This window comes from Planococcus citri, chromosome 1 (genome assembly GCF_950023065.1).
Source record: "Planococcus citri chromosome 1, ihPlaCitr1.1, whole genome shotgun sequence".
Classification (NCBI taxonomy): Eukaryota; Metazoa; Arthropoda; class Insecta; order Hemiptera; family Pseudococcidae; genus Planococcus; species Planococcus citri.
The window spans coordinates 4,548,962-4,569,704 of record NC_088677.1 but is presented as its reverse complement, the minus strand read 5'-3'; the positions used below and the strand labels follow the sequence as shown (position 1 = coordinate 4,569,704).

At 35.5% G+C, this 20,743-nt stretch overlaps 2 protein-coding genes across 3 annotated transcripts in view; both read right to left on the bottom strand.

Moving 5' to 3' along the window:
• The window catches only part of T48 (FU domain-containing protein T48), a 240,197-nt gene that overhangs the window by 144,657 nt on the left and 74,797 nt on the right, over positions 1-20,743 (bottom strand). The gene's annotated exons all lie outside the window — the stretch shown is intronic.
• LOC135845619 (uncharacterized) lies at positions 13,450-19,841 on the bottom strand. Its single transcript, XM_065364311.1, has 2 exons — positions 19,621-19,841; positions 13,450-15,129 (listed from the first exon to the last, which is right to left on the bottom strand). The coding sequence occupies exon 2, from the start codon at positions 15,127-15,129 to the stop codon at positions 13,645-13,647; it is 1,485 nt and encodes a 494-aa protein (XP_065220383.1). The 5' UTR covers positions 19,621-19,841; the 3' UTR covers positions 13,450-13,644.

Sequence of the window (20,743 nt, the reverse complement as noted above, 5' to 3'; positions counted from 1 at the left end):
GAAAGGGGTGAAAACGGTGAATAATTCAAAATTCGATTATAATGACGTGTGATATGTCGAAATGTATGTTTTCGAGGGTGTAGATCACGAATCTGACAATATTTTTTTCGTAGGGGTGGATGGTGGGGGATGAAGGGGGTGAAAAATTCAAAATTTGACCATAATAATGTGTGATATGTCGAAATGTATGTTTTTGAGGGTGTAGATGACGAATCTGACAATATTTTTTTCGTAGGGGTGAATGGTGGGGGATGAAGGGGGTGAAAACAGCGAAAAATTCAAAATTTGACTATATAATGACGTGTGATATGTCAAAATGTACGTTTTCGGGGGTGTAGGAGGGGTGAAGGGTGGGGGATGAAGGATTTCCTGTTGGGGAGCCGTCAAAGTCCTAGTAAGACAAAAATTTGTAACTTTTAAACAAAATTCACTATGATTTTTCACTACAATCGACTGTGGGGGTCGTTGGGTCAGTTTCGGTCAAAAATGGCAATTGACATCTTGAAATACACCATCTCAAGTATTACCAGCCACTGGAATTTCCCGTGCATCTACGTGCGAAAATTTTTTCTATTCCAATTTGTGCAGCCGAGTAGGAGAAAAACGGAGTTTCAAGATGAATTTTATCTCTATAATTACTTTATAAAAACTAAAATCCAGTAAATTGATGGAAAGTACTTACTTTCAGTTGAATTATTCATACTTGGTACATTTTGACGTACATCACACATCATTATAATCAAATTTTGAATTTTTCACCGTTTTTACCCCCTTCACCCCCCCCACCATTCACCCCTACGAAAAAAATATTGTCAGATTCGTAATCTACACCCTCGAAAACATACATTTCGACATATCACACGTCATTATGGTCAAATTTTGAATTTTTGACCCCCTCACCCCCCCCCACCCCATACCCCTACCAAAAAAATATTGTCAAATTCGTATTCTGCGACCCCAAAAACATAAGGGAGGATATCTTTTTGCAATTGTGTTTGGGTTTATTGTAAGTTTTTGAATTACGCCCGTTTTGAGGGTGCTCACAGCCCCCGTGGTGGGGGGGGGCTTGTCAAAAATATCCAACCTTCAGTGTTTCTAATGAAAATGGACCAAATCTAAGAATTATATTAGAAGATGTTAAAAAACGTAAAAAATTAAAATGTTTTGGATTTCTTATGTATTTTGATAGCGGGGGGGGGGGGAGCTTCTAAGCGCAACTTACTAACGTAGTTGGAGACATTTTTCAGGAATCAGTCATTTCAAGATCGTTTTTTGGTGATTAATAGTCCTTAAAATCCTGTTTTTTTTTCAACATTTAATTTACGACATGCCTGGTAAAGACGATCAGCATCAAAGAGATACACTTTGCCCTATGCTTTGATATCCACGCTCGATTTCCTTAATCAAAAGGGTGAGTATATAGCTTGGTACATAAAGATAACGATAAAACAAAAATAAATGAACTGCACATCGACGATTGATAAAATCCGTTTCTAGTAAATATTTCACGAATAAGATGCCACTTACGCGTTGATTCGACGACTGATTTTCGAGCATGACTTATCGCGAAATCGCATCGCTTATTATCGTTTTCTTGGATCTGCAAACGAACTGGGCGCGAACTGACGCGATGAATTTTGCCGAATTGAAATCTAAATCTTATTTCGTCGATAAAAGTGAACTTCTGAAAATATTTTTCGAATCTTCATCACCTTATAACTTGATCAACAGTCCACGACGTTTCAGCAAAACGAGCAATTTGCGAATGATCGAAACGTTCTGCGAACTGGAACTGAATTCGACCGGGACCGTAAAACATTTCGCTGATACTCGAGCTTATGGACTTTTCAACGACACCTTTATCAACGAACAGTGTCCCGAAATCGTCTCGAAACATATGTCTCGATACGTTGTCGTTTACTTAGACTTGACATGGGATACGAATCGAGGTACTCGTAATTTCACCGAAGACGTCGTAATCGAGATTATCAACGATAAATTATTCGAGTGTTTCGTCGAGGGTAAATACTCGCAATTATTTCATACCGCCGAAGGCGACCTGATAGCCAAAGGGATACACGAGCAAAGTATCGAGTTTATGGAGAAACTGAAATTAAGACGGCTTAATGAGACCGAAGTAATACACGGATTACGATACATGGCCGAGATTTTGCATAAATATTTCCAAGCCGATGTTACCGTGTTAGTCGACGAATACGATAATGCGATGGTGCCGAACGCCTTATCCAAACCAAGAGAAGATGTAGAACTGCTTTATATCTATATCAACGAGATGATAATCACCTTGGTGCAGAGTGCTGATAATTGTAACTTATCTAAGGTGCTCGTGGCCAGCACCAGTAACTTGGCTTTTGGCGTAAGTTACCCAGATCTGCTGGATTTTCACCTACATTCGTTCTTGGATGATCACGAATTCGGCCAATTTTTTGGATTCACGTACAAAGACCTCGATATACTCATGGATAGGCACAATATCCAACACCCTGACGAAAGAGTCGATATCCAGCGTTACTACTGCGGATACAAAAACGCAGCCGATGAACCGGTGATTTTATGCAATCCTTATTCGATAGCTCGATATTTCGAAAACATGCTCCAGCACCCGGATCAAGATCCTATGAAAACTTACTGGATTTTGAACCAAAATGACGACATGATGCTAGCTGAGCTACTAAATTACGCCGAATTTCGTCAAATCGCCTCCTCTCTAGTCACCAACAATATGGTTTCTTTCAGAAGAGTTGATTTTAAAAACCCTCCGACTAGAATGGATTTCTTGAATTTTTTAAACTTTTGTAAACAGAAAGACGTCGAGTATCGCCAATACACTTACGGGCTGTTTTTGAATTTTGTACTAGGTGAAGGATTCTTGACCTATACCACGAGGAGGAATGTATTCGTGGTACCCAATTCCGAAATTAAAGATATTTTGACCGAGGGCCTGTTTTGGTATAAGACTAGTTCCAAGGAGATGTTGAAAGATCCGGCAGAATTCTTCAAGAATTCCACAAGTAACCATTGAACAATTTAGAACGTATAAATGTACATTTGATAATGTTGTTCCTTCGAGTACATAAATAAATTTTTAATCGATTTTCCTACATTTACTTCTGATGAGGAAATCTTTTAATCAGGCACTTCCAATTTAAAACTTCATGTTTGGAGACCTTCGTCGCTACGCTTTTAGGTCAAGAGGACCAACATCAAAGGAGGGTCAAGGGGTAGTTTTTCTTGAAAATGTGGTTATTTAAAAGTACTCTGCCTAGAAATGAAACATTTTCAAAAAATGTGTACAGATATCAATTTTTAATTTATTTTTTCGGTTGATTTATTTCAACTTTGGAGACTTTATAAAAGGGAACCAATATCATTTAAAAGAATAAGGGAAGATTTTTTGAAAAAGTGCTCATTTAAAAAGGTTGAATTCAAAAAAAAATTGTTTAATTTTTTTCGATTTTATTCAACTTTGGAGGTCTCTATATAGGTGTCCAACATTGTTGGAGGGTTTCTCGAAAAAAGAACTGTTTAGAAGCAGGACGTGTCTTGTGAGGGCACGCAAAGGAAGGCAGTGTCCCCTCCAAAAAAAATTCGAAAACATGTAAAAATTGAAAAAAAAATAATTTTGAGGGGGAAATGAAAATGGACAAAACAAAGAAGCTTTTTAAATAATTTTATAAAAAATAGGGTCTTTCTTTGGCAAACTTTGAAACAACAGGACTTTTAAGGCAAGCAAGATAAAAATCAATGCTTTTTGAACGTTTTGGCAAAAAAGCAAAAATTGTTTATCAATTTTGGCTAAAATAACGATCATTTAATCATTTAATCGAAAAATTACTTCCAAAGAATTTTGACAAAAAACACAACAAGTTTTCGTCAGCTCGCCAAAAATTGACCCTCTGTGACAATTTTGACAAAAAATGGGAATTTTTTGAAAATTGTTCAAAAATAGTGGTTTTTTGGATAATCTTGGTAAGAACAGGACTATTTGACAATTTCGGCAAAAATTGGCCCCTTTGACAATTTTACCAAAAATGGACACCTTTTTGATTATTTTTCCAAAAATTGACACTTTATGACAAAAGCAAAATTGACAGAAAAAAACCGCAAGTCTTTTGGAACAAAAACAGGATTTTTCAAACAGATAAGGCGAAAATCAGTTCTTTTCGGTGGTTTGAGGTGAGAAAGGAGTACAAAAAATTAGGAACTCGCAACTTTTGAGAATTAGAGTGCCCCATAAAAAATAACAAGTGAAGAAAAGACATGTTCAGAAATATTCTGCTCAGAGATGAAAAATTTTCAAATAATTTGTACCTGCAGATATTTTACATGTTTTTTGATATTTTTCAACTTGAGGGGCTTCATGCAGGGGGGCCAACATTATTTGGAGGACCAAAGGAGAGGGTTTCTTGAAAATGTGCTTGCTTGGAAAGATTCTGCCCATTGAAAAATCTTCAAAAAATGTCTACAGATATCAATTTTTTGCCTTTATTATTTTATATAAATTTGAGGGGGTCCATACAAAACAGCCAATTGGTTTTTTCTTGGAAAGGGAATGAGATATTTTCACAAAAATTGTCCTTGATGTTGATATAGTCTCATTTTTTGTAATATTTTTTCGACTTGAAAGCTCTTCGCTTCAAGGAATCAGCCAAGGTGTACTGCAAGGCGCTGTATTGAGTCCAACATTGTTAATCTTACACTGCTATGATATTCCTAAACCAGCTGATAATGAAATAGCAATGTTTGCTGGTGCTGATGATACGTGTTTACTCAGCCAAAATAATGATCTTCTAATTGCTCGTAATCAACTTCAAGCTGGTATCAATGAATTGCAACCATGTTTTGAACGCTGGAAACTTCAGCTAAATCCTCTTAAAAGTGAAACGAAAATCTTCACACTTTGCAAAATCTCACCAACTCCAGAAATCTTAATCAATAACACTGTGGTACCATGGAATACATGAACAGTTAAATATTTTGGCATACACTTGGACCAGGAACTATCTCTCAAAAACCATATCGTTCTCAAATCACGTGATGCATACCTCAAACTACGTAAACTTTACCCCTTACAGAATCGTTGTTCTAGATTGTCTACTAGTGGTCTGCACGGACCTGTCCTAAAGCCCGTGGGTCGAGCCCAATAAAAGTCGGGTTGGGTTGAGCCCGATAAAAGTCTGGTCGGGTCGGGCCGGGCTTGTCGGGCTTTCTCAGGCTCGGGTTTCAATACATAACTGGTACTCACACATGCGCTGTGAGTACTCGTAAATAAAAAAGTGTAGCACCATGTTCATGACACAACAATGCCTATTGTTGGGAAAACCATCTCGTCGCATCACGCCAACGTTGCAACAAAATTTTTCGGAAGTGTTGAAAAATTATTGTCGGGTCGGGCTCAGGTCCATCGGGCTTGTTTCAGGCTTTCGGGTTGGGTCGGGCTTTTTGCCCGAGTACTCAGGCCGGGTTGGGTAAGCCCGTGGGCTTGCCCGACCCACGCAGACCACTGTTGTCTACATCTTATAGTCTACTTCTTTACAAAAGTCTCATCCGTAGCTCATTAACATATGCAGCACCAATATGGATAACAGCTTCAAAAACTAACAAACATAAGCTTCAAAAATTATACAAAACAAAGTTCTGCGAATCATTACAAACGCACCATGGTTCCTCCAAAACAATCAGTTACATAATGAACTGCAAATAGAATCAATCGACATCTTCTCTGAAAGACTTACTGAAAAATACCTATTCACGCTGGAATCGCTTGATGACTTCGAATTCCAACTCAGCAAAAATCTTATGAATCGTCTTAAAACTCATAAAAATCCTCAAGATCTTTTTTGATGCAATAAAATGATAATTCTTTCAAATTGTTATATTCTTAGGTTTTTATAAATTTTTTTGCCTACCCTCTCAAGTATCGCGTTATTCTTATTATTGTATAAATTGATCACTTCGTGTATAGCGTTGAGACGCTGAGCCGAATAAATACATACTTCTTCTGCATCTTCTTCTTCTTCAACTTTGAGAGGCTCCTTGCTGTGGTGTCTATGTATGGTTTGAAGGGTCACAGAAAGTTTTTTTTCCCCATGAAAAGGGAATTATTTAAAATAATTTTGACGCAGAAATAATGTATGCTGATATATTTATTTTTTTCATTTTTTTAAACTCGAATGGGGGGGGGGGGGCTACTGGCACAACTTTTTTTCAGATGAAAAACGTTGCCATCATTTTTCAACTTTTCTTACAATTTTCTGTTTTTTTTATTTATTTATTTTTTTTAGAAACCGGGATGAGTAATTATTTTTTTTACGTAAATCATAAAAATAAAGACTCAAAATGGCTTTCTGGAGGGGGGGGGATTTTCAACAACCAAAATTGAAAATAACGACGAAGTCATTATAAAAATGGCCAGTTATGATGCCTGAATAAATGTTTGGATGAGCACAACTTCTAAATTTTTTTTCAAATTTTTGCTCCGGGTGAGTCATGTTCAAAAACTAAAAAAATTCTGAAAAATATGTTTTCATGTCACAAGACACCGCCAAAAAAAGGCTACTGTCGGTTTTCGTGAAAAATGCTTCATTATATGTAATGTACCTAACGCTATTTTCATCCTGTAATTTTCCCGATCAAGGTTGATTACGCTCTACGGTCATTGTGAAGAGTACCCCCCCCCTACTTCAAAACCTACAGTTTTACAATCAAATCATTTTGAAGCTTCCAGTGTAAGTTTTCAATTATCTCTAGAAATTTTGAAATAGCTTTGGATGGGACTAAAAATGATCTTCAACATCTAGAACTTAGGTTGGAGCTTATTGAGCAGATGAGCACTCTCTCGACTATTCTGGGTACTCCTGATGCCACAAAATTTCATTTTTGATCCTTCTATAGCGATTGGAAATTCGAATCGAAGTCTCGCATGGAGCAAAATCAACCTGCAATCGTGAGTAAAGGCGATAAGTACGCGACTAATGACCTAATTACATCCACATGTTCGAACTAATAGTGGCAAATCGAACAGGTGAACGCAAATATACGCATATGTACGAGTATAAAGACTGATACCTGATGGTCGTCGTACCTGCAGTTTACGCGGCCAAACTCGTGACCTGTTTATGATGCCGGCGAATTATGGTTGTTAATAATTTCTCTTGAAAATTTCCATCTCGGCATACAACACTTAGCCTATCTATATAAGTTCACGTATAAATACGTACACGCTGCAACCGTAATTAAACTATCATTACGAGTAACTTCCTCATTGAAAATCCCAGCCTACGTTTTCGATTAAAGTACCATAGAACCAGCTAGGTACATAAATAAAAGCGGTAATTAATTAAAAGTTAAGACAAACTGTATCGCGACATCGCATCCATGCCACACACCGTCGTCTACGTCTGACCAAAAATGCCAGCCAACTTTTTCGTCTTATACACACAGCTCATCGCGTCTAAAAAATTAATTCCAGCGACGGTTGCGCACTGGTGGCAATCAACCGTAAGGCTTCGTTCATTAACTGTAATTTACCTCAATATTCTTATTCCTGATTACGATCAAATCTTTTATAATCTTACATCTGTCGTTATTTTCAGCGGTACCATCAATTTAGACGAGTTTTTCCGCCAAATATCGACTACTGTGTCAATCGCCGCATCATCTTCGAAATAATAACCCACAAAAAACAACAGGTAGGTAGTTAATGTAAAATGTAGGTAAAGGTAAATTCCAGCAGGCATTGACGGTGCATTAAAGATGACAAGAAAAATAAACTCGATACGCGAAGGCGAAGGCGTCTGTAATGAATATAAGCTCATACTTCATACTTCATACTCATACATCGGATTACATAATCGTAACGTGTCGAAGATTAACACGTCTTACCGTTAATAAGCGAATGTGCGACCTTCGATTTGGGCCAATCAGGCAAAGAAAAATAACATATAAACCAAGCACCTTGTAATTCTCGCATCCAAACGCTATCATCATCACATTGGTAATATCTACAGCGTAGGTTGGTGTGATTACTTAAAAACAACGATAATAATTCTACGCCCCTTGCACCTTGCCTTTATATTCTCACCTTAAATCCGTGATCAATTACCATGTAAGAACGTTGTCTAATATCGCGTAAATTCAAACAAATTGAACAATTTTTATATTTGCAGAGTTGGATTTGTTTTTCATGGTTACCCAGACCTACACGTACTTCTAAAGCATCGAAACATCTGAGTAATATTTCCGAAGTTTGAAGGATAATCACGTAGAATCGTTCATATAAATGAGAATGGGCTCAAAATTTCACAAAAGGTGCACTTACAAGGGATCAGTTTTCTGAAAGGAGGAAAATTAGTTCCAAATGGACAACAGTGTTGAAAACGATTCAAATCACGATTTGGATCAGGATTTTACTCTATTTTTTGTGAAAGCACGTTTCCTTCGGCAGGCTCCTTTCGTTGAACAACAAGAGGAAGCCCTAAAAGTCTTGTCACTTTCAAAATTTTCCTAAAAAGATTTTGTTTTCTCGCCAAAATTAATTGCCAAAACATAGTGTTTTTTGATAAAAACGAAAAAAATCCGATTTTTTGCCCAAATTGCAAAGGGAGTGCATTTTTTTACCAAAATTCCCAAAAATTGCTGAAAAATGCTCTGTTGTTATTTTTTCAGAATTTTCAGAAATTTCCATTTTTAGTAAAATTTACAGTAGCCTGCATTGTAGCCAAAATGGCCAGTAAAGTGCTGTTTTGAGCCTGAATTTTCGTAAAAGTACTGCTTTTGCCGAAATTGTCAAAAAAATCAGGTTTTTTCTCAAAATTGTTGGAAAGCTTCATTTTTAGGTAAAATTGTCAAAAGCCCTGGTTTTTTTAAAAAGTCAATTTTTTTGCTGATTAATCAAAAGGGTCCTACTTTGATGTCAAAACATCCAAAAATCATTGGTTTTTCGCCCAAAATTTCCAAAACAACGTGTTTCTTCATCCAAAATAATGTCAGAAAGCCCCACTTTTTGCGAAATTGCCAAAATGTCCTGAGCAAAATTGTCACAAGTCTCGATATTTTTTTTCCAAAACTGTAAAAAAGTCGCATTTGTTGTTAAAGCTATCCAGAGGGTCTAGTTTTTTTGTCATGATAGTCAGAAAATTAAATTGTTCAATGGGGGAAGTGGAATGGGGGGAGAGGGGTGGTTAGTTCAAAATTTACTCAAGTTAGAATTTTCATCACTTTCAAAACGAAGGAGGAACCAGAACAAAATATGAACAAAAAATTTCAAAACTGAAAAAATGGGAAAAGGTAGAACTTTGGCCATGAAACTAATACTTTTGAGATTTTTGGCGAAAAATAATTATTTTTATTGAAGTTTTGCAAAAAAAATGGAGGTTTTTGATAATTTCATCCAAAACAACAGGATTTTTTGACCTTTTACAAAAAAGTAAGGTTTTATCTGAACTTTGACAAAAAAACAGTACTTACTGGGGTGGGTCGTTTTCCACTGATTTTTTCAAATTTTGATTACTCTAACAGAAAATCGTGGTCAAATAAGCTCAATTGAGGCTGCAACCCCTGGTGCAGTGCTAGTGTGTTTGCATTGTTTTAGAATTGAAATAGGGGTATAGTTCCAAAAGTTGCCACCTCAATTAAATGCAAATTCAGGTGCCGCGCTAGTGTCGTTTAGTTGAAATAGGGGTATTAGTTCCAAATGTTGCAACCTCAATAAGACGCAGAAAAAATTTCAAATTTTATGATTAACAAGGTTACCTCTCCCTGCCCGAGCTCAGCGTTTTCAAATTTTGACATCGGTACGTGACAGTGAGCACTAAAAATACACCTAAGCTGAAGAAAATCAATTAATTTTTTTTCTTCAGAAAATACAAAATTTTTCAAGTTTTCAAAACTTTGATCTCTACCTGGGGCGAGGGGGTAAAAATGTTGACCAAAAAATTTGAAAATTTTCCTGCGCCATATTGAGGTCATTTGTGCACAATTTTCTGCTAGGGTCCGTCAAAATTCAAAAAGAATTGATAAATGACCCACCCCAGTAGGTACTTACTTTTTTCAGGTTTTACTAGCAATGGTGAAGACTAGCTTTACATTCCATCAAAGGTTGATTATGTAGGGTGGTTGCGGGTTAGATGCCGGTGTGGTCACCAATCGCTCCCTATCAACTCTTTCTGAAAACTGATTAGCACAGATTATACCTTAAGGTGAACATAGTTTGTGTTAAAGTTTTGATCTGTGACGGTTATTGTTAACCTGGTTTGATATGTGAATGAAAAAATTTATGTAGCTAAAACCAGTGATACTTTTTTCACGTAATTTTTGAAACGCATTTTTTCTCCAGAAAAAGTGTTTCAAAACTGCATGTAAGTATCTCACGCATAAGTATATACCTTGAACTAACATATTCAAGCAAATTTACAAAAATTTGTTTCAATTCTGGTATGAAAATTGACCTTGCAATCTGACCCATCATTTCGGGATAGATGCCGGTTTTTGTGATCGGGATAGATGCCCATAGTAATTAAATGGGAGTGAGGAAGGTGACATTTTTTTTGTTAATACTGCGGCAAAAAGTCCAAAAATGATGGGTTTTTAAATATTTTCAACTGGCGTGGTCAATTTTTGGAATTGCGTTCATTTTTAACACATATTGTCAATTCTCAAAAACACCTTTTTTATTTTTTGATTAATTAAACTTCCATTGTGAATTTTTTATGTTCATTTTATTTATTGTGCATGAAATAAAAGAATTTCATCGAATTCAATCTTCCAGGAGCCTTTTTTGGGGGGGTTTTGGGTAGTGGCATCTATCCCTCACCAAATCGGCATCTAACCCGCACTGGGGGGATAGATGCCAGTAGGTGCGGGTTAGATGCCGGTCAAAAAGTGACCTTGTTTTTTTTTCAAATTGCAAAAAAACTACTGGATAAAAAAAATTACGCTTTTAGTATAATATAGAGGAATAATTGCTCTACCGATTCGCGCAAATTTGAAATCATTTTGATGAAAATTATGGCAGTGAGGCTCGAAAAACCGCGACACACCGGCATCTAACCCCCGACTATGGGCATCTAACCCGCAACCACCCTATAGTATCAATAAGTGAGAAGCCAATTGTTGAAACGGATTGTTGTAATGTTTATTGATGATGCGCCAGGTACTGAGATAGTTGTTTTTGGCAATATCGATGTTCTTTATAAAATCTTTTGCATCACCTTCAAGCCAATTATGCAGAGAAATATTCTTCTCAAGATTAGTCACATTTTCGTTTTTATGGACCATTGTTGTACAGATATTTGGGAAGTTAATCCACCTGTACAACAATGACCATGCTAATTTTGATGTGAATGTGGACCCATCCTTATACCGTCACTTTTGGATGCCACATGTAGATGTGAGTTTTGACTCTGTGTCTAGCCAATTGTTGATGTAATTGTCAACCAATGTTGATCGGCATTTCTGTCGACAATTGGCTCAACACAAGGGCGAAATTTACATCGACATTGGCATCAAAATTTACATCGACCTCCAGCTGTGCAAAATTGTTAAATTTTAGTTTCAAAATTGAAATTTTTTTCCAAAAATAATTTTCTCTTACACACTTAGGTGGCTATTACTCATGCTGAAAGCAAAAGCAGCATTGACTCTGAGGCCACCTCCAAGAAGTACAGACAGAAAGTCCATATTCAGTAGTTGAACATTAAACTCTTTATACTGAAAGGTGCAATAGGTTATCTAAGAGTACTAAACTAATACATTTTCATGTCAACAACATGTCGATGTTAAAGTTGATGTAAAATTTGACATTGACAAATATGTACATCCACAATATCGACTTAATTTTTCAAATTTGAGAAATCTTTGAAAATTTGGTCTAAGTATGTTAGTGTCGATGTATTTGTGGACAATCGACTTTCACATCAACATAACATCGACAACTCCAAACTATGGAAAAGTGAATAATTTTATCAAAGGCATTAACAATTTTTTTCTATCTTCAAACAAAGATCATATTTTTAAATGTTTACTGAACTTTTAACACTAAAACAGAAATTTTAATTCTGAAAAATTGGTCGACATAGTGTTGTGGATGTAAATTTTGAGCATCAAATTTTACATCAACATGTCAGCATCGCATGTGGAGGTATCAGAAATAATGAGAAAATTTTGAAAATTTTCATTAACCTGGCTTCTTTACAGACAGAAGATTACTATTAAATAACTTTTTGTTCTTTTTTCCATCATTATGTTGGAAAAAAACATAGTCAATGTAAATGTCGACGTTGACAATTGTTGTACGGGCATGTGCCTTGTACACCATTGAACTTTGGCAGATCAGATTGTGGAAGTCGAATCGACAAAGTCTGTTGATTTTGAATCTTTTTCAGCGAAGTGTGATGGGCAATTAGTCGATTACAAAGATATTTGTATATTTGCAGAAATTCATTTTGTTCTTCTAGGTCAACGTTGTTATCCAATTTTCAGGTTTTACTAGCAAAGCACTAAATTTTTTTCCAACAGGTTGAAAAAATGTTGACATTTTATTTTTGAAAAATAAAACAAATTTGGTTGCTCTTGAGTGAAAAAAGTAGGCATTTTTCACACAGAACAAGCGAAAAAGTGTTGGTAAAAAATTAACTAAAAAGCAAGACTTTCTAAAATTATATCTCCTTTTTTTTTTGGTAATTTTGGCAAAAATGAAGACTTTCTGTTGAATTTTGGTAAAAAAAAATAAGAGATTCATTTCCAGAAAAAAGCAAACTTTTTGATAATTTCTGCCAAAAGATCGGGACTTTTTCATATTCTTGATAAAAACAGAAGTTTTCGACTCAATTTTGGCAAAACACTTGCACTAAAACACAGGATTCTTGACAATTTTGAAAAAAAGGAAGACCCTTTTTTAAATGTTGGTAAAAATTTAGGGCTTTATTTCAATAATTTTTATAATTTTCAAAATACAGAAAGGTGGATCTTTTGACAATTTTGGCCAAAACATGTGAGACTTTCTGACATTTCTGGCAAAAGTACTAGTTTTTTGCAATTTTGACAAAACACAAAGTTTTATTTTCAATTTTGGACGAAAAGCAAAATTTTTGACCATTTTGGCAAAAAGGGTTCAGCAAAGATTTTTTTTCTCATTCTTGACCAAATCAGGACTCATAAATTTTTTGTCAAAAAAGAAAGTTTTTTTTTTGACATTTCTGGGAAAAGTAGGGCCTTTTTAATAAAAAAGCAATATTTTTCAATATTTTTGGTAATTTTGGCAAAAAGGCAGAGCTTTATTTTGGTAATTTCAGATTTTTCCCATTACTTTTGACATTCTTACTAAAAAACATCCAAAAAATCACACTTTGCTGCGCGAGTTTGAAATTTGCTAAATAGCGATTTTTCGAATTGAACAACTCGAAAGTTGGGGGTATCAAATTCAAATAATTTTAGTTGAAATCATATTTTTTTTTTAAAATACATGCAAGAGATATTTACATAATAAAAAACCAATTTTACATTAAAATACTGAAAAATTACATCATAAGAAACGAATAAATTACTTAATATTTTGTACGTAGGTAATTTTAGGGAAAACTAGAAGAGGCTGTACTCGTACTCGTGAAATTTAAATCTACACACTTACACAGGTATCGTTGTACAATTTATAAAAAAATCGGTATCGTTCTTAGTACCCCACTGACTCGGATCCAAGAAGACGTTATACTTGTGTAAAGTCAGCTTCAGCGTGTTTCTGATTTCCAAATTGGGCCACTTGTACTTGCTACCTTTGCTATTGAACGCGAATCCTATGAGACCTTCTTCCATCGCGAACGTCATTAATAAATTGTAATCGTAACGTTTCATTTTCTCATTCACCTTCTCTACCAGTCCGAGGAAATTTGAAAAATCCACTTGGGTGCATTTATCGACCGGTTCGAATTCAAAACTACCATTAGTAGCGTACACATTAGCTAGGTCGCGAAATTCCAAAAACCTAAACAGCGTCATGTACAAATCATCGGCTCCTTTCTCCGTGTGAATATAGTAATTTTGTATAGGTTCTGGTTCGTTTTCGGCGACATTTTCACAATATTGGGTCACCGAGAAGGGGCTATAAATACGTAATTTCTTCTCCTTGGTCACATACGCTCCGTAATACTCCATCATGTGCTTCTTCGGGTCTTCGGTGTTGTTATGGACTTTGTTCAGGATAGCTTCGACCTCGAGTTCGGTGAACCCGAAGTACTTGCTGAATTTATGATTTTCTAAGAATAGATTTTGTTCGACTTTCTCGTAATACAGGTCTTTCACACCGAGTACTATTCTACTCGTGCTGAAAATCATACCAGTGTAAACCAAATCGTCCGAGTGTATAAAGATACCATTTATCACTTCGCCCAGCTGAACGTACAATGTCTCGATATCGTATCTAACCGAGCTTAATCCGTTCCACATGACATTATCGTAGTTATCCAACAAGAAGATCATCTTGGCGTCGAAAAACTTCCTCAATATTCTGCCCAGTCGCTTCAGCGAAGCTTGTAAATCTCGTTCGACGATCTTCTTATGATTTATTCGATCCAAAAATTTGATTTCGTCTTCTTGCAAGCCACGAGCCAACAACTGGTCTTTGGGTATACCCAGTATCCAGCAAAATTTCGAGAAAGCGTCGTAAAATTTATCGTTTATGAATTGCAGAGCTACATCGTGCGTGAAATTCTTCACCGTTTTGTTGTACAACAGATCTACGTGAACGACGACGTATTTGCACATGTGCTCTTCGACGAAAGTGATGTTTTCGAAGATCTTCTTGTCTTTGAATATCTCATAAGCCGAAGTATTCGTGTAATGCTTGGGTAAATGATTCTCGTCCAGTTCGATTTCGGTGAATAATTTCACCATTTGCAAGTTGACTGATTTTCCGAAACGTCTCGGACATGTTACCAAGTTGAACTGAGATCCATCCAAGAAAACTTTCAAAAGTTCGCTTTTATCGACGAAGTACGGTTTCGAGAGCAGTTCAGTGAAATTCAAACGTTCGGGAAAATGGAGTCCGTTCGTCTGTACCCAAATTGTCGATAGAACGGCCAATAAAACGGTTCGATGAAATGTACTCGTTGGCATCTATAATTTTAAAAAAAGGGTCGTACTTTATTAATTGGAGAATGACTTTTGCAAACGTATTCCCTGTTTACAGTTGAATTTTAAATGAAAATTTATTTTTTAATTTCGCATTCCAAGTTTTATACTGAAAAGGGGGAGGCTATACAAGATTGTTTTCATGTCTGATACGGAATTATAACTCGAATTTTGTGTCTCGGCTATTTTATTTATGGCCCCTATCATTTTAACAGCCCTTCAAAGCTGTACGTATAAAGAAGCGTTCGAGTGGAAAATTTTTCGCACAATAGCAACACAAAAAGACCTTCAACTGGAAATGTTTTAATGCAATTATGTACGTTTGAGTGGATCTCGAATCTCATAGGTAATTTATTTTCACTTTGTAACTCGGCTCTGATGAGAAGTTGCTCCTCTACCCTCAACCCCCCTCCCCCATCGCCACACAATAGGGTCTGAAAATGCAATTTTCTATATTGAAAAAAAAACAATAGTAAGTATTACAAATAATTGAATTAAGTTTTAATACATTGCCAAATATTTTGAACTAATTTAATCACCCAATGAAATATCATACTCTTAAATGGAGAACAACAAATTTTTTCAAGAATGTAAAAAAGTTTCAAGGAAAAAATTTGAAGCCAGCTTGGTTAAAACTTTTCTCCTCCCCCCCCCCCCCCTCCCAACTCATCTATGTTGATTTTTTTCACGAATGATTTCATTTTCAAAGTTGGACTGAAAAATATTTTACAAAATTGGATTTGAGTCATTACTCACTTTGAAAATTGATACTTTCTCAAAACTGCCAAAGCCAAATTTCAAAAATGAAGATGGAAATGAAAGGTCAAATTGATAAAAATTTAATATAAAATTTCATCACATGGAAATTATTTCGATTCTTTTTTCTTGGACTGCTTCATAGGACCCGATCAATAAAAATGTAATGCCCCAAAACCAAGGTTGGGATCATTCGAATCATAATTTAATTCATAATTCGTTTTTTGCACCTGGATCTCTTCATCAGAAGACGTTACTTTTGATTTTTTCAACATTTTCCTCAAATTTTCAGATACTTTAACAACTTTAAATAATGTTTCAAGCAATTGTTGCCAATTTCACTAAAATTTCACCTACTCTTAGCAATTTTCTATAAATTTTATGTCAATTTTGAAGTTTTTATGATACTTTGCATATTTGTAGTCAAATTTTATTTCATTTTGATGACATTGATTAATTTTATTGGAAATGTTTTTCAATGTACACAATTTTCACGAATTTTAGACCAAATTATGAGGTGTTTCCAGGGCTCTTAATCCCCCCCCCCCCCCGAAAATAAACTTTGATAACCAGAAAAGTTCTAAAAAGGTCACCAAAAAAATGACAAAGATGTAAGCAAAGCATCATAATGCAGAAAAAATACCAATAAGGCCAGAACATTCAACTTAAAAATGTGAAAAAAGAACTTTTGGAAAATTACTGACAAAAAAAATGATATAATTATTCCTTTTCAACAATATTTGAAAAAAATCAGATTTTTTAGAATTTTTTGCTCAAGGGCGACAGTTTTTATTTTGGCAAAAAAATTAAACTTTTTAGTAACTTTTGGAATTTGGTAATTTTCAATAATTTGGAGCGATTTATACCTACAAAATTTTACCCAAATTTAGAGACATTATCTCAACTTTTGATCGTTTACTGACGAATTTGAGCAATTTTTCACCAATTTTGTAGTTTTTATGGTACTTTATGAACATTAGGTAGTCTCATGAAAAAAATAAAATTCGGAGGATTTTGACCAAGTTTAATGAGATGACATTAATTTTGAGTTGAAACCCACTCAGAAAAAGTTTTGGCCCCGAAGATGTCCTCGGAAGAAAGACATGGGCCTTCAAAGAGAGAAAACATTTGAAAAAAATCGTGGTTTTCTCGCCCTAGTACCTGCCTAACCTGTTTTGGGAAAAATGGCAGAGTTCCAAAAGATAGTATTTTAGATTCTGCGTCGACCTAGGCTATTGCTATCAAAATCGAAGACCATTCTTTGAGTTATTCCACGCTGAGCTGTTGAAAATTTGCAATCACTCAATTTTGCCTGAATTCCTGTTTTGAATTTCTTTTTTCAAAAATTTTGCATTAATTATGCCAAAACATCAAAAGATATAATTTTTGAAGCTGGGGGAGTATTTGAGAGAACAGCAGTGCCAATTTTTTCATAATTTTCGTCCATTCCAAAAAATCGAAAAAAAATAACCAATTCATTAACTTTTCTTCAATTTTTAAATTCGCAATAATAACCAAAAAAATTGGCAACACTGCATTCCAAAATATTTCTTACAAGGGAACCTCTTGAGGTGTCACACTCCGATTTGAACGGGACCGCGATTTTTGGAAAGAGCATAGTTCATCTAAAGACCCCAAAACCAAATTTTCAGCTGCCCAAGTTCATTTTTCGATTTTTGGCGAATTTTCGAAAATTTAAAATTGACTGTTTTTGGCGATTTATGCTTTTTTTTAAAATTAATTACCCAAATCCAAATTTCACAATTTCCAGCCATTGAGGAGCCTCCAGAGCGATTTTTCAATTTCTCCAGAATTTTGAATTCGCTCCAGAAGGCGTGAATATGAAGTTAGGCAGCTAAAAATCGAGTTGTATATTACACTCGACCTGTTTAACGAGTTTATCCACATTTGAGCCGATTTTGAGAGTGACACCTCAAGAGTGGTTTTTTGAGATGCCAATCTCACTCCAAAACCGCTGGAAATGGTAGAATTTGCCCTCCGGGGGTTAGTTCTTGAAGAAATAAAGCGATTCGCGCAAATTTCAAAAATTTCGTCACAAAAGGTCATCTTTTGATTTTTTGGATTTTTTAATTTTGAAAAAAGCTGGTCAAAAAACCACTCTTGAGGTGTCACTCCCAAAATCGGCTCAAATGTAGATAAACTCGTTACACAACTCGATTTTTAGCTGTCCAACTGCATATTCACGCCTTCTGGAGCAAATTCAAAATTCTGGAGAAATTGAAAAATCGCGCTGGAGGCTCCAAAATGGCTGAAAATTGTGAAATTTTGAGTTGGAGGTTAGTTATAGACAAGATACAGCGATTCGCGTGAATTTCGAAAATTTCCTCACAAACGGTTATCTTTTGATTTTTTTGATTTTTTAATTTTAAAAAGAGCTGGTCAAAAAAAGCCACTTTTGAGGTGTCACTCTCAAAATCGGCTCAAATGTGGATAAACTCAGTAAACAGGTCGAGTATAATACACAACTCGATTTTTAGCTGTCCAACTTCATATTCACGCCTTCTGGAACAAATTCAAAATTCTGGAGAAATTGAAAATCGCGCTGGAGGCTCCAGAATGGCTGGAAATGGTGAAATTTGGATTTCGGTAATTAATATTAGTTTTGGGACTTGTTTTGACCACTTTTATTGATCAAGTAACTTTTTTCAAAAAAAAACATAAATCGCCAAAAACAGTCAATTTTGAATTTTCAAAAATTCGCCAAAAATCGACAAATGAACTTGGGCAGCTGAAAATTTGGTTTTGGGGGTTTTAGACTATGCTCTTTCCAAAAATCACGGTCTCGTTCAAATCGTAGAGTTACACCTCAAAATATTACAGTTTTCGGTGTTTTGGTATAATTAATGAGAAATATTTGAAAAATGAAAAAATTCAGAATACCTACGAATTTACTCAAAATCAAATGATTTTCAAATTTTCGACCGCTCAGTAAAGCCCTAAAAGTGATTTTGGATTCCAAAAAATATCGAAACACCAATTATCAAAATCTTCAAGACATTTGCCTCTTTTTCCTCTCAGCTCCTGCCAACGCCCTGATTCCTCAAAAATACATAATTAATGCACCTTTTCGTCATCTTTAAAACATTTTCCGAAGTCTACGATCCATCCCTTTCCTTCGATTTTAGATTCATTCCCGCAAACGTTTTTGGATCAATTATTGATAAAATTAGCCACTGATGACGTTTGAAAATAGTTAAATTTCTTTTTTCACGTAGTTCATTTTTGAAAAATCCACAAATTTTCAAAATTTCGGTTCAGAGAGGAGGAAACAGTCACTGAAATTTATTTTCTTGAGAGACAGCACACACTGAACTGTTGCACCAAAAAAACATGTATTTAGAGCAGCAGGGTAAAATATGTATAGGTAGATACATAAAATCGAAATCAATTTTTTCTCAAGTAGAGCGAGCAACTTCTTATCATCAACTTATCAAGAGGTGCATATTAATTTTATGGGCTAAATAATATCGAAAATGGATTCAGATAGAAAAAAAATCATTACTTTGCAGCCACGTAAACAGATGAAATACGTAGTTCAAAAAAATTTCATCTTTGAATTACCTATGCAGAATTTCAAAACACAAATCAGCCTCCAGATTTTGAAATCGAAAAAACTCTATAAATTCAGTTTTCGACACACCGACGCGAAAAGACACAGCAAAAAAATATTCAAATGACAAGTTATGCAATCAAACTCACCTTAGAAGGCCAGAAGGGTCAGCAGCAGCCAAATTACGAATCGAACGGACGAAAATTCCCCCAAAAAAGCAAAGCAAACGTTCAAATAGGTTCGTATAAATCGTACGCAACTGTTGTAATGCCTACCAAAATTCAGACGGAATTTGGGAACGTTCGATAAAAAATAACATTATCAATACATTTTTATTAATCATTCGAAGGGTTACTGACTGCTATGAGGTCAACTATGAACGCAATCAAGAAAATTTTGGTATCATTTGGAGGACTTTTCCGTAAGATTTTGTAAGTAGGAAACGAATAACTGTATTAAGATAACACTTCAGATGACCGGGATAACGTATCATTGAGATTTCAACGCAAACAAGATAAAGTTTTCTAAAGACAAAGCAGGCCTATACAAAATATATGTACTGTGTATCTTCTTCTTAGCGTTAGTTCTCAACACAACAATGCCAATTTCTTGGAAACTATTTCCTATCCGTACCTTGTGCACTTAGTACCTTGAACAAATCGCGATCAAGTAGTCTAATCTAGTACAAGAATCTGAACCCTATATACGCTGCCATTTTCGAATACCTCTCAGAACTGGTGGTAAGGTATTTACGATCCAGAGCTGCGGCCGCCGACCGAGTACGATAATAATACAAGCAGCAGATAAGAGCAGCGGGTCATCCAAGTGCGAGCTTTCTTCGCATCTTTGGTGATTGGATTCGACAGCGAGTATATGCTTAATTATGTACTGCCATCGATGGCGTACTCGTATATGTGGTGAGACTGGGCAGCAAACAATGAAGATGAACAACCAAGGACGACCGACTTGCGGCAGCATTGTCTCTTTTAACCATCGCTAAGGGCAAATCATCTCGCAAGGGTCGATGAAACATCGGTAAACTACCTTCTCGTGCAGCTCGTACAATTATGAGAACAATAAACTCTTGATTTTTTTCGATGAAGTAGCCGAAGAGGAGTGCTCAGATTCGAAATTATATGTATTTCAAACATTCAATTGGATCGACTCAAAATCGAGCATATTTAGTTACATTTTCATAGATTGTTTCAAAATTGAGATCAAAAATCATCCAAATTTGAATCTACATTCTCAAAACATCAAATTCTCAAACCA